General features: G+C 50.2%; 8 protein-coding genes across 8 annotated transcripts; 4 read left to right on the forward strand and 4 right to left on the reverse strand.

Moving 5' to 3' along the window:
- Window positions 1-768: 768 nt before the first annotated feature.
- N7477_008075 (putative AAA family ATPase GCN20) lies at window positions 769-3,402 on the forward strand (the record flags this gene model as incomplete). The annotated part of the gene is made up of 8 exons (XM_056969738.1): window positions 769-831; window positions 882-1,607; window positions 1,662-1,742; window positions 1,799-2,102; window positions 2,156-2,329; window positions 2,381-2,467; window positions 2,524-2,992; window positions 3,051-3,402. The coding sequence occupies 8 exons, from the start codon at window positions 769-771 to the stop codon at window positions 3,400-3,402; spliced, it is 2,256 nt and encodes a 751-aa protein (XP_056819770.1).
- Window positions 3,403-4,190: 788 nt separating this feature from the next.
- Window positions 4,191-5,523, forward strand: N7477_008076 (uncharacterized protein; the record flags this gene model as incomplete). Its single annotated transcript, XM_056969739.1, has 4 exons — window positions 4,191-4,580; window positions 4,640-4,898; window positions 4,999-5,093; window positions 5,143-5,523. The coding sequence occupies 4 exons, from the start codon at window positions 4,191-4,193 to the stop codon at window positions 5,521-5,523; spliced, it is 1,125 nt and encodes a 374-aa protein (XP_056819771.1).
- Window positions 5,524-5,704: 181 nt separating this feature from the next.
- sec13 (GTPase-activating protein SEC13) lies at window positions 5,705-6,345 on the reverse strand (the record flags this gene model as incomplete). The annotated part of the gene is made up of 2 exons (XM_056969740.1): window positions 5,705-6,029; window positions 6,089-6,345. The coding sequence occupies 2 exons, from the start codon at window positions 6,343-6,345 to the stop codon at window positions 5,705-5,707; spliced, it is 582 nt and encodes a 193-aa protein (XP_056819772.1).
- Window positions 6,346-7,300: 955 nt separating this feature from the next.
- Window positions 7,301-8,694, forward strand: pex20 (the record flags this gene model as incomplete). The annotated part of the gene is made up of 4 exons (XM_056969741.1): window positions 7,301-7,414; window positions 7,472-8,248; window positions 8,349-8,442; window positions 8,513-8,694. 4 exons carry the CDS (start codon window positions 7,301-7,303, stop codon window positions 8,692-8,694), a joined length of 1,167 nt encoding a protein of 388 aa, XP_056819773.1.
- Window positions 8,695-8,974: 280 nt separating this feature from the next.
- N7477_008079 (uncharacterized protein) lies at window positions 8,975-9,580 on the forward strand (the record flags this gene model as incomplete). The annotated part of the gene is made up of 1 exon (XM_056969742.1): window positions 8,975-9,580. The coding sequence occupies one exon, from the start codon at window positions 8,975-8,977 to the stop codon at window positions 9,578-9,580; it is 606 nt and encodes a 201-aa protein (XP_056819774.1).
- Window positions 9,581-10,701: 1,121 nt separating this feature from the next.
- N7477_008080 (putative RSC complex subunit Sfh1) lies at window positions 10,702-12,485 on the reverse strand (the record flags this gene model as incomplete). Its single annotated transcript, XM_056969743.1, has 2 exons — window positions 10,702-12,034; window positions 12,145-12,485. The coding sequence occupies 2 exons, from the start codon at window positions 12,483-12,485 to the stop codon at window positions 10,702-10,704; spliced, it is 1,674 nt and encodes a 557-aa protein (XP_056819775.1).
- A 662-nt stretch (window positions 12,486-13,147) lies between these two features.
- N7477_008081 (General stress response protein Whi2) lies at window positions 13,148-13,863 on the reverse strand (the record flags this gene model as incomplete). The annotated part of the gene is made up of 3 exons (XM_056969744.1): window positions 13,148-13,168; window positions 13,220-13,484; window positions 13,538-13,863. 3 exons carry the CDS (start codon window positions 13,861-13,863, stop codon window positions 13,148-13,150), a joined length of 612 nt encoding a protein of 203 aa, XP_056819776.1.
- Window positions 13,864-14,226: 363 nt separating this feature from the next.
- On the reverse strand, window positions 14,227-14,860 carry N7477_008082 (dipeptidyl peptidase 3; the record flags this gene model as incomplete). Its single annotated transcript, XM_056969745.1, has 2 exons — window positions 14,227-14,746; window positions 14,805-14,860. 2 exons carry the CDS (start codon window positions 14,858-14,860, stop codon window positions 14,227-14,229), a joined length of 576 nt encoding a protein of 191 aa, XP_056819777.1.
- Window positions 14,861-15,268: the final 408 nt, after the last annotated feature.

The raw sequence follows: 15,268 nt of genomic DNA on the forward strand, positions 1-15,268 counted from the left end.
AGGAATGTGTTGGAGCTGCAATAGTGGTGCAGAATGCTGATGGAAAGCCACAGTCGATATCACCATAGCTCAGCGTATTCCTTGGCTGCGGCTAAAATGTCTCAGAGGCATCACGGGGAGCGGACTGCAGATTGGCAGTGAAACCTCAGAGTCAAGGCGAGTAAAATTAGTGGAGCTTCGAGTGGATAGTCATGAAAAATCTGAGCATAAACTTCGGACAGGAACGTTCTTTGAGCTCCACTCTCAAACCATAGGGGCACCTCGGACCTTAGGCCTTGATCTAGCAGTCTCGCGGCTGTGTAACGACTGGGTGATCTGATGCTTGTTTTCTGCAAATTTATAATGCAAACGCCCCGTCATTCGAAAGTCGCCTGTGATAAGTCCAGTGCTAAGTCTAGTACACAAGAAACAAACCGATGAGCATTCGAGGTGACCGGATCCAAATCAACATGTAATTTTCACATGAAAATTTCACGGGTGCCATTGCAGCTCGTAATTCATACGTAACATGATCTACATAGACTGGAAATCTGCCAAGTCCACGAACTTTCAAAGAGAGAGGATGAGAAACTTAAATCTTCAGTGTTGAGGTGGAGATGAAGTTGAAGTTGCAGAGCAAGATGACCGGGCCAACGAGTCATGTGACCTTATCGATAACACACCGAAAATGGCCCCTCCGAGGTGTGCGGCCAAAAGTACCCCGGACGGTCGATTATTTCTCGAGGCAGACACCTTATTTCGGCTTGCGCATCTGGAGCAGAGCGAAACATGGAAGCCGAACTTCAGGCGCAGATTCCTGGTCTAGACCGTGTGATCTCAGAATACTCGGTGGTATGTTTCCATTGCGAAGCTGTGATATCTTCGAAGCTCACATCAAACAGGGCTATCTTACCCACGCCTCAAACCTCTATGTCGAAGATGCCAATGGTCCTTCGCCCCTGTCTGAGGCAGCCGAAAATGTGACCGAGCTGCTGGTCTCTGCCTCCGGAGACTTCACCTCTCAGAACCGCGATGCAATTGCTAATCTGGTCGAAAAATTCATAACATCGCTGAGCTCATCGAATGGAATCGATCCAGAGAGGATGCAAATGCCATTCAAGGCCAGGAAGCTTGACCAGGCCATCAATGTCGGTGCGCAACGGAACATGTCTTCTACTCTGGGCTTGACTGGAAACGCCGTGGACCTGGAGTCCGCGAACGCCAGAAAGGTGGAGTCGCGCGTGGACAAGAAGAAGCTTGAAAAGGCGGAGCGCAAGATTCGTGCCAAGCAGGAGAAGAAGCAGATGAAGACAGTTACTTACGAGGCCTCTCGCCTGCTCAACCAGCCAGATGAGACAATGAGCTACGAGGAGTTCTTCATGGCGGTCAACCCTCTGCAGTTGGGATCCGACGCCCAGTCCAAGAGCAAGGATATTAAACTGGACAACATCGATATCACTATCGGAGGTCAGCGTATCCTGACAGATGCTGCGTTGACCCTCGCTTATGGTCGTCGCTATGGTCTTGTGGGTCAGAACGGTATCGGTAAAAGTACCTTGTTGCGGGCTCTTAGTCGCAGAGAAGTTGCCGTACCGCACCACATTTCGATTCTTCATGTCGAGCAGGAGGTATATAGAAGCCTTGGATATGCATCCGGCATTTTCACTGACCATATCTATTAGATCACGGGTGATGATACTCCAGCGCTTCAAGCAGTCTTGGATGCAGATGTGTGGCGAAAGCATCTTCTCGGGGAACAAGATGTGAGTTCAATTGAGCAAGAGGCACTTCGACGCATGCGCTAATCAAAAACTCGCAGAAAATCTCAAAACAGTTGGCTGCTATCGAAGAAGAACGGTCTTCGCTGGCCGATACCTCCAAGGATGCTGCTAGACTTGACCATGAGCGGGAGGGATTGGATATTACCTTGAGCGATATCTATTCCAAGCTCTCCGAAATGGAATCGGACAAGGCTGAATCTCGTGCTGCAAGTATTTTGGCTGGTCTCGGTTTCTCCCAAGAGAGACAGCAATATGCAACCAAGACCTTCTCTGGAGGATGGAGAATGCGTCTTGCATTGGCTCGGGCTCTATTCTGCGAGCCTGATCTCCTTCTTCTTGACGGTAGGTGATCCCTTCTACCTGGGTTCCTGGAGAGATTGGCTAATATCACTCAGAACCGTCTAACATGTTGGACGTTCCATCCATCACATTCTTGGCAAATTACCTCCAGGGTTATCCCAGTACTGTTCTTGTGGTCTCTCACGACCGTGCATTCTTGAACGAAGTGGCTACCGATATCGTCCATCAACACTCCGAGAGGCTGGACTACTATAAGGGAGCTAACTTTGGTAAGTTGTAATAATAACCATTTTGACATATTATCTACTGACACATTGTAGAATCATTCTATGCCACCAAGGAAGAGCGGAGAAAAATGGCCAAGCGCGAGTACGAGAAACAGATGGCGGAGAGAGCCCATCTGCAAGGTTTGTCATTTACCCCTTCCTTGCTTGCTGGCCCCAATCTAACGAGCTCCAAACAGCCTTCATTGATAAGTTCCGATACAATGCGGCCAAGTCTTCGGAAGCCCAATCGAGAATCAAGAAGCTTGAGCGTATGCCGGTACTCGAAGCTCCGGAAAGCGAATATGTTGTACACTTCCAGTTCCCTGAAGTCGAGAAGCTTTCGCCTCCTATCGTGCAAATGACGGAGGTCTCATTTGGCTACACCCCGGACAAACCTCTTCTCAGGGATGTTGACTTGGATGTTCAGCTCGACTCGCGTATTGGTATTGTTGGACCCAATGGTGCCGGTAAAACAACGGTGTTGAAGCTTCTCACCAACCAACTGCAGCCGACGAAGGGTCTAATCTCGGCCCATTCGAGACTGCGCATTGGATTCTTCGCTCAACACCACGTAGATGCTCTGGATATGACCACCAGTGCTGTGAGTTTCATGGCCAAGACCTATCCTGGCAAGAGCGACGAAGAGTACCGCAGACACTTGGGCGCGTAAGTCTTCCCCCATCCCGACAACCATGGGAGACTGCTAATGACTTCACCTATTTAGCTTCGGCATTACTGGTACGACTGGTCTCCAGAAAATGGAGTTCTTGTCTGGAGGTCAAAAGTCCCGTGTGGCATTTGCATGCCTGTCACTGACTAACCCTCACATCTTGGTCCTCGACGAACCTTCTAATCACTTGGATATTGAGGGTATGGACGCTCTATCCGAAGCTTTGCAAAGATTTGAGGGAGGTGTGGTAATGGTTTCTCACGATGTGACGATGCTGCAAAATGTCTGCACCAGTCTCTGGGTTTGCGACAAGGGAACGGTGCACAAGTTTGACGGGGATGTTAAGGCTTACAAGAAGATGATTAGCGCGCAAGCTGACGCAGCGGGCGTTGTGGCGAAGCATTAAGGGTAGCACAATGGAAGATGATGTTCTATAGAACTTCTGTCACCTTCATTAATTGAGCACCTTTGAAGTTTTCATCGAGTGGGTACTGTGCCCCTTCGCATTTTCATTCTATTGTTTCATAGCTTTGAGCAACAAGCCCGAATCATGGGAGCTACACTTCCATGTGGAAATTTTGAGCAAAGAGAATTATAGCCATAGGGGAGAGGGACCGCTACATGATGTCTAAGATCTGAGTTCTCTTTCTCCCTTGATCTCCCGATCCGCTGAAAGGAATCACGATTCATTCCAGACCACTCCAATGTCCATTCTATCAATCTTTTTGAGATTGGCTAGATCTATTTGTCAACATTGAAATTGTGACCAGACACCATAAATAAGGCAGACGCCAAAAAAAAGTGAATGCTTGCCGCAGAGTTGTAGTGGACTTTGGCAGAAGCCGTTCGTCCTTGATCGCCAGATACAGCGAAATTGAAATTCCAACTTCATATCGCTTAGTATCACCACACAGCTTGGCCGTCTCTCACATCAACATTTTTGAATTCGTCGCGAAGCAGACATTGCTTCTATATGGCAATAATCACACGACACAATCTTAATCTTGATTTGGACTTTGAAAGCAAGTCACTTCCATGGAACGTGAGCGTGATGCTGTGCCCACGCCGGGGAAGCAAGTGGTTCAATCCAGCCCGCTTCTGAGACTACCAAATGAAGTAATGAGCCCGCTTTAGTTGAGTGATATTCAAGTATCTAACCTCAGATAACAGATTCTCCAGCACATTGCATCCACCATGTCGACAGACCGGGATGTGAGTCTTCTGAGTCGAGCGTGCAAGGATATGCACAGGCGACTCCTGGCTCCAGAATCCACTATATGGCGGGTCCGATTCGAGGAACGATACGACCTTCCGCGAGGCCGACAAGCGAGGGAGCTGAAGCCTGAATATCAGACTCGTGCCCTCGTACTCCCTAAGAGGTTGGATTTCGGACAACCTGAGAACGGGCAGCAGAATATTTGGCTCGAGGTTGTCCAAACAATGGTTAGGGAGTCGACTACTTTGCCGGTTGAAATTGAGACCTCCAAAACATATCTCAGGGTCCGGGAGGTCTTGACACAAGTGGAATTTTTAAGTAATCCGAAAAGGATTAAACCATCTGACATGTTCTGCGCAGTTCAATTGGTCTGTCCTCTCTTCCAAAACACGAAGAAACAAGCTTATAACCATCTTATTGGTATCAGTGCCTCACACCTCTGTCTCTTGATATGAAAGTGACCCAGGCGTGTGGTCGATCCGGTTATGACATCGGCACTGTGTATTCTTTCCAAGAGGATATCGATGCTCCATTCATCAGGCATGAGACATTGGACCTCAATAAATTGCTGCATATCCGCAGCTTCTGGCAAAACCATCTACTGAACTCGCATGAAAGTACAACTTTCAGTGAGGCATACTCAAGTCTTCCCGAACAACACAAGCCCAAAGCACGGAATATACACGGTACCGACACGTCAAGGATCAGCGCTTCTTGGTTGGGACTTTGGTGCAAGTAAGCTCCCCGAGCTTGATATTCCAGAGGTTTGACTTTACTTCTAAACAGCATGCATTCATCCACTGCCAGATACAATTGAGGAGTTCAGCCGCCGAGAATCTTGTGCAGATCTGGAGGATCATATACATCAAGTTGATGTTATGGTATGACGTCCATCGTCTAATCTCGAGGCAATCGACTAACGTGATGCAGTCCTTGGAAATTGAGCACATCTCACATAAAATATGGCCAGTGATATGCGACAGGTCGATCCCACGTTATGACGCCGCCGAATGCGTCGCCTACCTCCAAGGGTTGCAAAGGATCCATGGCGAAAGCGAGCCTGCAAATCCATTGTTTGGCTTCACCGAGTCTATCTCAACTCCCTACGGCGGATTTGAAGGCTGGACTCGCGTATGCTTTTGCATCTGCGAGAACGTGGATGGAAACGGAGACTCTGTCTTCAACGACGACGACAGCTGGATTCATGGGTACGAAGGTGTGATCCCTCCTGGTGGTGGAGTCATGTTGGGTAGGTGGCTGGACTTGAAGGACACGAGTGGCCGAGGACCATTTCTTTTCTGGGACGTATGACTAGGCATTCAAGCTCTGCCTACAAAGCCCAAGTGCTATTTTAAGGAGAGCCGTGATTTCAGGGCTGGCATAGGCTTCATGACTAAATGAACATCATAGCAAGTAGGTGAATCTTGACAATTATGCGATGATAAAGAAAATAACGAGACGAAGCCAAAACAATTCTTGACTTAATCCAGGACTATTCTTCGATGTCCTTGACCTTCTCCCACTGGCCCTTGAGGTTCTCCTTCCACAAGCTGACCTTGTTGTCCCCACCGCTGACAGCGAGAATGTTGCCGCTGAGGCTCCAGCTAACACGCCAGAGAACAGTGTCAAACTCGAGCGTTTGGCTGGACCACTGACCTGGGTTGGAAGCATCGGAGGTCCAGATGCGAACGGTCTTATCCTGCGAAGCCGATGCAATGTACGACTTGGACAGAATGCTGGGCGACCAAGCCACGTCACGAACCCAGTCGGAATGGCCCTCCAGGGTCTGAGTAAGATTATAGGTTTTCGACTCGGCACTACGAGGGTGAGAGTCAGTTCATGAGAGTTTCCCGTAGCTGTCAACACTAAAACATACTTGTAGTCCCAGATCTTGATCAGGTTGTCGCTGCCACCGGTCACGAAGCGCCTCTGCTGACCAGGTCCGGGGTTGGAGCTAATCAAGCTACCGGCGAAGGCAGCCGGAGCCCAGCTGATCGAGTTCACACCCATGCCGTGCGCGTGGAAGGTCTGGTGGGTCCAGTTGTTATCGCGGAACTCGAGAACACTGACATGGCCATCGGAAGAAGCACAAGCAAGCAGACATCCAGACTCGTGAGGAGCCCAGGATACCATATTGACTGAAGCAGTGTGGAGAGAGAAATCAAAGACCTTGGTCCATGTGCTGCCGCCGGCAGGGAGGTCGCGCTCTGAGGTTGTTCGCGCCAGATCAAAACCTTGCCATCATATGAAGAAGAAGCCAGGATTGTGCCAAATTTGGGATGCGCCTAAGAAACCAATGATAGGGTCAGTCGAAATGCACCACAACACTTTCGAGCAAATATTGTCCCGACTCACCCATGCAACACACCACACAGCGCCTTCATGGCTTTATAAATTGAAACAAAATTAGCGATTCTATTCCTCTCAAAGGGCTACTACCATGGAGGCACGAGACACGCTTACCCCTTCAGGGTCTCCACCAAGCGGTGTGATTCCCCTCAATCTCGAAGATCTTGATGGTTTTATCCGATGAGCAGGTGGCCAACCTGCGGCCATAGTAGTCTAAGCCAGCATCGTGCTGCAATTGAATAAGACTCGTCAGTCCAGTCGCATTGGATGCAGGAAAGCGCAAGAGGTGCCAATTGAAGGCTCCCGCCAGTAGCACCGCGTACGTACAATCATGTCTTCATGGCCGGAGTTCGAAATAACTTGAGCGGCCGCCTGAAAGCAAGTTATTAGCAGAGAAGCAAAGACAACTGGAGAATACATACCATTTTGTAGAAAACCCCGTGGGGAGAGCAGGAACAGGAGCAAGTGACGAGGAGAGCTCGGCCAAGACAACTCACCAAACGCACCAAACAACCTGGCCGCTTTGCTTATCGATATCGTCCTGACTCAGCAGGGTCACGCGCTGGGCACGTGTTTTTGGCCTCGGTCTATCGGTAACCCCACGCTTTGCTCCGCGACTGCTTTGCCTTCCCTGTACATACTTCTGCTCTTTCTCTGCATATAGCTTGTGAAGACGCTTTCATCGCTATTCTGGCCAAATACCATCTGTGGCATATTGACCCTTGAATCTCGGCTCACCATGAGCGATGCACTTTGTGGTCCGTCCAACGCGCTGCAGAACTTCCAGAAGCATACATCTGTCGACCGGACTCTTCAGCAGGATCGGCTGACCTCCAGGCAGCCATCAGCCCAGGTAAGCTGTGGTAAACCTATAGCTCGGACCTCTTCAGGCTGACAATATTATTTACAGGGGTTCCGATCGCAAAGCCCTCGAGATGGCGTATTAGACCCGGAGTTTGCAGCATTTGAAGCCAACCTCAGCGGCCCAGCCCTGCCAGGCCTACAGCATCCTGCTCATTTTGGTAGCCCAGTACAGGCGCACGCTCCCGCCAGTGCAAGTAGTGGCTGGGCCTCAGACTTTCAAAATCTACACATTTCCGGGCCACCAGCACCGCAATTACAGAGATCTAATGTCGCCTCAGGTCACGGAGGGTGGCAGAATGAATTCATGAATCAACAGCAGCCGGCAACTGCTCATCATATGCAAACTCAAACAGCAAAGAATCGCGGTTTTCAGCCTGCCTTTGCTCCCAGCTACCCAATGTATAATGCTCCGATGAATGTCCACCAAGTCCCACAGCAAGCACATGCAGAGCCTTCCACATCTATGCAGCAATTTGATGAGTCTGCCTTTGAGGCGGCGTTTGAGCAGGCTCGCGCCGATATGGAGCTTCAGAGTGCCGAGACGCCGGAAATCCAACAGCTTTTGCATGATGTTAATCCTGCTGAGGCTCACAACCTTGCTCAAGAAGAACTTCGGATTGGATCAGATACTATTACCGAGACCGAGAAGCACGACTTGCAGTCACAAATCCGCGATGCTGACGCTCTCGCTCAGACGGCCGGGCAACTCCTTGACAGCGTCCGCCACGAGCAAAGTGAAAAATTCCAACAAAGCAACTTTCTCGCATTGATGCGCCGAATTCGTGATAGGGAGGTGGAGGTGAATGGAGATGAATTCCGCGAAGTCAGTAGCCCGTAACGGTTTGGCTGTCAAGCGCGACAGAAATACCGGTATCTTTGAGTCGAAACCATGCCGACTCCGGGTCTTGCTAATCTCTGTGCAGACAACGCAATCACTTCATCCGCTCCATCCTGGCGGGCCATACTACCCGGGTCCACCCTATCCTGGGCACTCCGCTGCACCGGCCGACAGCCCGGGTAAGGAGCCCTCCCACCCCATCGACAGGATATAGTGCCTCAAAAATCTGACATTGCTTTTGACGGTCAGAAGATACGTCGCAAATCGGCCAAGACATCCTTGCCGAGGAAGAGTCACCACGCCTTGGGACTAACCCGTACGGGCCCGGGACAGCAATGGACTATACGAAGGCTGGTACCACAGTCGGGGGCTGGTGGATCGAAGGCGCCCAACCTTTTGTTTCCGTGGCGAAGACCAAATCTGATGAATAGACGTGCCAGGGAACATCAATAGGTGAATGGATGGTTAAAAGAGGGAACAATAGAGTCACGTGACACTATTGAGACCCCAAGGAACAATCGATTTTCGATTGAAACAATTCATTCAATGCCCAAAAAGCAACGCAATCAACATGACGGCCGGACTGTGGTTGCTGATGTAAATCCCACGGGTCTCACTACAAATAGTCTGCCCACTGCGGGGCTTTTCTGAGGTCGAAACTATTCACATCCGCCTTCCAATTGCTCCTTCAACCTAGACAAATTGTCCAGTATGCGTCCTCCAACAGACTCGTTGCGTCATCAACTACAAAAGCTCGCCGAAGCACAAATGAACCGCACTTCTTCTACAAACGTCCCTCCTTATCTATCAAGTACCCCTCCCAGAAGCTTCATCATGACTCCCAGTCCTCTGATGATGGATGACTCGAAATGGGAGGACCCCGCTGTACCCATCACCATAAATATTGATTCTTCGATTGATATATTCGGCAACAATAATACTGTTATGCTGCCGTCGCGAGCTGCTCCACCAATAAGCACCACGCCCAGCCCGAGCACAGACTCAGAGAACTTTGGGTCATCTACACCGTCCGCCTCGCAACAGAACCGGGTCGCCAAGTTTGGCAGCATGGCGGCCGTCATCATCGCCGCACTGGAGAAAGCCGGTGGACTGACCGATGACCTGGGGCGCACTCGCCCAATTCACATTAGCATCAACTCGGGCATAAAGATCGACGGCAAAAGCAACACCATCTGCAACAGGTACACACAGCTCCGGAGATCGTTCACCTACTCGTCCTCTGTTGCAGTTGGCGAGAAGCGGCGTGCAGTGTCTGTACGTATCAATCTATCCCTGAGCTACTCGAACATCCACTGACTCACTTCGAAAAAGGAACCACCATCCCCAGCACCGCCATCTAGACGTCGCTGCTAAGCATGTTGGAATGAGATTTGATTTTTTGTGATGAATAGGTTGATGCTTTTGCTTCTACTTCCACTTCCCTGCGTTTTCGCATTTGTCTCTACGAGCCTTCAGTATTTGGTCAAGGAAAGCCTCTGGCGCGGCGATCTATAAGTATCCTGCTTTAGTATTAATCATGCTTGAAAACATCGTAATGCATGGAGAGGACCTCTATGCAAGGTAAATTCAAACAGTGATGTGGGCATGTACACAGGGGTTACTCTAGTTTTGGCTTTCTGCCCGAGGCAAACCAGGCTACGACACTTTGTGATAGTACTGGTAGACAAGCAGCAAGCATCATACTCAGTCATATTCATACATTAACTCAAAGAGAAAACACCATCTCCACGCCCACCCATGAAAACCCTTTGAAAGTGCAAAGAAAAGAGAAGAAACAGGACATGAGATGACCGTTTGATGTGAAGGGTGTCTGAGCACTCGATGGTGTCAACCAACCAGCCAACAAGAATAAGAAACAACGATTCCCAAACAAATATAGACGAGATCACACAACTGATACAGAAGGACCCTGGCAGGTAACCCCCTGACCACCATTTGTTCCCTGCATTGGTACCCACTGTGCCTTTCAAATTCAAGTTTCCTCGTCTGTTGATGGAACCTAAAGACGAAAATCTTTTGCTAAAGCACGAGGGCTGGATGCAGGTAAAGAGTTGAGCCAAAGGACCCTCAAGGGACAGAAGTTATATGTGTGAGGCCATATCAAGACATCATCACAAGAAAAAAAAGTCCTGTTAAGATGCGCAAGTAAATTGAGCGTACCAGGAGGACACAGCTGGGAGATGATTTGTTAGAAATTCAGAATTTGTCACGTAGAAGACCATGACAATCAAATAGTGTATCAGGGTGAATAGACAAGGTTAGGCGAAGCGGCCGACAGGAACATCATGGCGATGGAGGTCTTTTGACCATTCAGGGGCGATTTTGTCTCGTTCATAAAGGAAGCCGCAGTTGTGGCAAAGAGTCTAGAGAACTAAGTCAGACCCTGCTTCATCATTCTGATGATTTCTCAACTTACCCTAGGACCGTCTGGTCCATCTCGGACTGCCCAAACTGCTGTGCCCCATACCATACAGTTGCTGCACCTCCAATTTTGCCGCTCCCTGTAATGATAAGATCAGCAATAGAGTTGCCCAAGGACCATAATTGGCAACATACCATTCGGAGAGTGTACCACCACCGCCGCCGTATCCAGCACCAGAGCTCGTGTCTGGAGTGCCACGTCCACCAGGAGTTCCTCCTCTGCCGGATGGACTGAGACTGCGGAACCGACGCTTTCGCTTATTTCGCTCGCCTCGTCCCAATGGTGTTTCACTGTCAACCTCAAAGTACCCGCTGCTTTGTCGAGAAATCTCTGGTGTGATACCAGCAGTCGAAGAGAATCGGGCAGTTTCTCGACGGAGACGTCTAATCTGTCGCTCGCGATCGCCTTCTCGTCTCTCGATCTCTTCCTTTGACAAAGTTTCAACCTTGGGCTCCCACTCATCACCCAGAGTCTCAGGATCATAACGCCAACCAGCCTCGACTCCATTTGCTGCTTGGTTATCAATCTCATTACCATAGCCATTGATTCCACTCATAAGGCCGCCGCTCTCGCAGACTTCCTTTTTGAGTTTCAAAGCAGCTTCATAGATACCATGAGAAATCGCGCTGACCCATTCACCTCCAAGATGCAGATCTGCGCAGGTGATTTTCGCAAATTCCTCGGCCATGCCGGGAGGATGAAGAAGAGACCATTCAAACTTGTCCGTGTAGAGCTTGTTTTGCAGATTGATATTAAGGCTGATCAGACACCTATACGCATCATCCGGATTCAAGAGACTATCATTGACAAGCGCGTCTTTTGTCGCTGTCGCTGTGACAGCAGCTCCGTTGGGCTTGCTATCTGGGGTCCCGACGGTGGTGACGGCAGGTGTCATGGACGGGTCTCGTGAGGCTTCAATCTGCGGAGCTGCGGTAGAGGCGGGGGCAGGGGCTAGTTGAGTGGCTGAGAACAACGGGTGCAATGCAACACCTGCGAATTCCTCCAACTGTTGCCGGACTTGATTGCTAATCGTCATCGCTGTCGCCTGGGGATTAGGGAGGTCAAGGTCGCGGACAAACCCAATGGCAAATTCTTCTGGAGTAGCGAGAGCTTCGTGGAGATTCCAAAGGAATGTGTCCTTGATTCTGAAGGGTGGTAACGGCTCGGGTCTCCGGTAGGCGGGGAGAGTTGGGTTGATACTGGGATCTAGGACCCCACGGGGCAGAGGGAAGGGCTCTAGAGGTTGATGAGCAGGGACTTCAATGTCGATTCGAATTGGGACAAGTGTCAATGGAAGCTGTGCTTGAATTTGTAGCTGGTCTGCACACCTAGTGAAGCACAAATAACGTCAGCTGCAATTTCAAGACGAGGGAGATGATATGCCACATCACGCAGGTTGTGTGTTGACGAGAAACAAGACTGGGAATAATGAACTTACGCTGGCCGAAGCATTCTTTTGATCATCCATTCACGGAACACTCCTTGCACTTCCACTGGCGCATGCGCTTCTTTGCCCAGCTTCTCGGACAAGGGCACCAAACCACCCGATGATTCCTCGCGTCGCAGGCTCCTCAGACCTGTCGGACGTCGAGGGTTATCACTCTCATCGAAATCCTCATCTTCATAGCCATCTTCAGCATAATTAATAGCTGTGGTACCACGTTTCGTCGTGCGCGGCGTTGGGCCAGTCTGCACTGGGTAAACGGGTGTGAGCAACGCGTTCCCATATTGGCGCACGCGCGGCGGATATGATGTGATGTAACCTCTAAGAGGAGACATGTTGGCGATTTAGCTCGACAGATACATGCCCCTTCGCGGGGAGCTAAGATCGCAAAAGCTGATGATCGACCGTGTTCGGGAAAAGGTTATTCGTGCGAGACGGAGGAGAATTGGCGAAAGCAGAGCACAGAGCCGTGGGGACTGGTAGGAACGTCAAATCACAGGAGTAGGAGACCTGTGCAAGGGCAGAATAAAGCGGATGGAGATTGCTTTCACAGATGGGATTCTTTTGCGCCGTCGCGTTTTGCCTGATCGAGACAGGCCCATTCTCAGGTCACGTGATACTGCCTCAGGCCCGCACTGGCAAGATGAAGCTGCAAGAAACACCGCTTGACTCATTGATTTAAAGATTTCATAGAAAGGGTTGGCCTTAATGATTGTTTCATTCATTTGTATGTCCATCACGGCCTAATGATCTGTTGCTGAGAATGTTCAACTAATTTAGAAAGTATACCATAGGAGGCCAAGAAAGACACCAGACTGCGAAGTACGCCAGCCCTGCTCTGGAAAGGAAAGACACGAAACACGAAACAGACAAGTAAGCGGACTGGAGCTGTCGGAATATGACAAGGTGGGTGAAAGGAGAGACGACAAAGGTCGAGGCAGCATGCCAAGATCTGGGTATAGATACAAATGCAGGAGCAAAACACATTGCGGATTGATCATCGGAGTCCGATAACGCTCTGGAAAGATGTTAGCACCAAGTAGATGGATGGAGAGAATGATATACTTACCATTTCCAGAGTCCAGACCCTCCGAATCCATACTTTGACTTGGCCTTCCACTCCTTCTACGTTGTCCAAGTCAACACCTTCCCACCAGCAACGACGGGCAGGTTTTCTCCAGAAAAGAAGGAGTTTTTGAGCCATGCCGACGGCAGTGTTATTCGAAAGATCGCCTCGAATATCAGTGCGAAGCTTGGCGAGGGCAAGACTGCAGATGACTGCCTTGTTGGGCTCCGGGGCTCGGTGCCCCCACTGGTCTTCGCGATCGAATCCACTAATCGAGATATTAGGATTGGTCCCTACAAAGCAAAAGGGTATCAGACTTACCCAGCGGTCAGCATTTCAATGAGGTGCTGCTCAGTCGAGCCAACTTCTTCGCTCTTACGCAGCCCAGAAAAGATACCATCCTGCTTCAACAACGCGCGGCCAGCAGCGCGTTTGACCTCCAGCATTTCCTCATGACCGATCTCTGGTCGTGGCGGAATGACATAGAAATCAAGGTCTTCGCGAAGGACGATAATTCCGGCGCGATCTTGGAGCATATCCCGCGCAGAATTTTGCATCGCGTCAGGGACTTCCAAATCTGGCGACGTTGATGCCGAAGGAAGCGATGATGGAATAGACTGAGCAACAGAACGGAAGAAATCGAGCATGTATTGAAGCGATGCCGGATCGTACTAGATACTGTTAGATTGGAAGGCCCTTGATGTATAGTGCGGCTATAATGTGATGTTCATTATCACTCACATCAACAGGGTAGATATCCCCTCGTGGAATCCGCCCATATGTCCATCAGGAAGAAGACCGTTCGGGAAGAGGGAGAGCAAAACGAATTCCGGCAATGTCAAGAGCTCGTCGCGGGAGAGTGTAAACCGGGTACCCCTTAAGTATCGAATCAGTGTGGTGTTCCTTTTGGAATATATGGGGAGCTCCTACCGGAGATCGAGAGTGATGTGCTCATCTCCACCGATATCTGAGCATCAAAACGACGTTAATCAGGCGACCAAATGAGAAATTCAGGAGTAGGCACTCATACCGCCGAGTGTATTGATAGGTGGCCCTCCGGTCTGCTGAACCTGGGTGATGATGCTAGAAGCACCTCCCGCAGCAGCCATTACGTAGGTAAATGACTCGAGTGGGCTGTAACCTTCGGTATACGGTGGCGGCGGTTCCCCGTCGTCAGTACTTTTTCCAGGCCTGTCGCTCTTTGGCTCTGAGAAGGAGGCTTTGGTGTCTGCGACAACCGACGACGAAGGGACCGACTCGAGGGGCTCCTCGACTGGTGGTGGCGGCGCGAAAACTGAGAGCGAAGCTGGTCCAGACTCGGAATATTTGGGCTGATTGAGCTCGGTTGAAGGTAAGGCGAAGAAGAGCGAGGAGAAAGGTGGAGGTCCGAAGGAGGAGGTTGAGGCAGACGCTTCGGACGGAGAGTGCGGTGGGGGAGCAGTGTAGTAGTCGTCCTCCACGAGGGAGTCGGCAGGAGAAGGCGCGCGCGCCGTGGTTGTTAGCGAGAGACGAGTATCGTCCGACACGGTGCTAGTGCGAAGAGGTCAGATCCAATCGCGCGATGCGGTTGATCTGATGGAGTTGGGACTAGGTCCAAATGGTCCGTTTGACGGTGAGCGAACGGAGATCACGTCCGTGAATCATTCAAGAGATTCGAACTAAAAGAATAATCCAGCAGTGCAGTAGAGTGATGAATCATCCGACGACAGAGGTTACAGAAACTTGGGTGAAAGCTGGGAGGGGAAAGGAGCGGCGCTTACAAGGCGACGGCGAGCCCATCACCGCCTCGTGTGATCGCAAGTGGCCTACGCTATCACACTTGCATGGCTTTGACTCCGGAGAAATAATTTACTTATGTATGTCACTGATTTTATTCGATAACTACCTCAAGAGGTTTGTGAGATTCTGCGTACCCTTTACTCTTTCGGACGAATACCGTTGTTTCCCGGTCTCGACCAACGCTATCTTGGACCGTTAATAGGGGGTCCACCAAGGAAAACAGAAGAATCAACTGAGGATAATTCTGCCTCAACACCATCAAAAAAATGGTTG

This window comes from Penicillium maclennaniae, assembly GCF_028827695.1.
Source record: "Penicillium maclennaniae strain IBT 15551 chromosome Unknown utg000007l:1.0-4884863.0:1.0-4888362.0, whole genome shotgun sequence".
NCBI lineage: Eukaryota > Fungi > Ascomycota > Eurotiomycetes > Eurotiales > Aspergillaceae > Penicillium > Penicillium maclennaniae.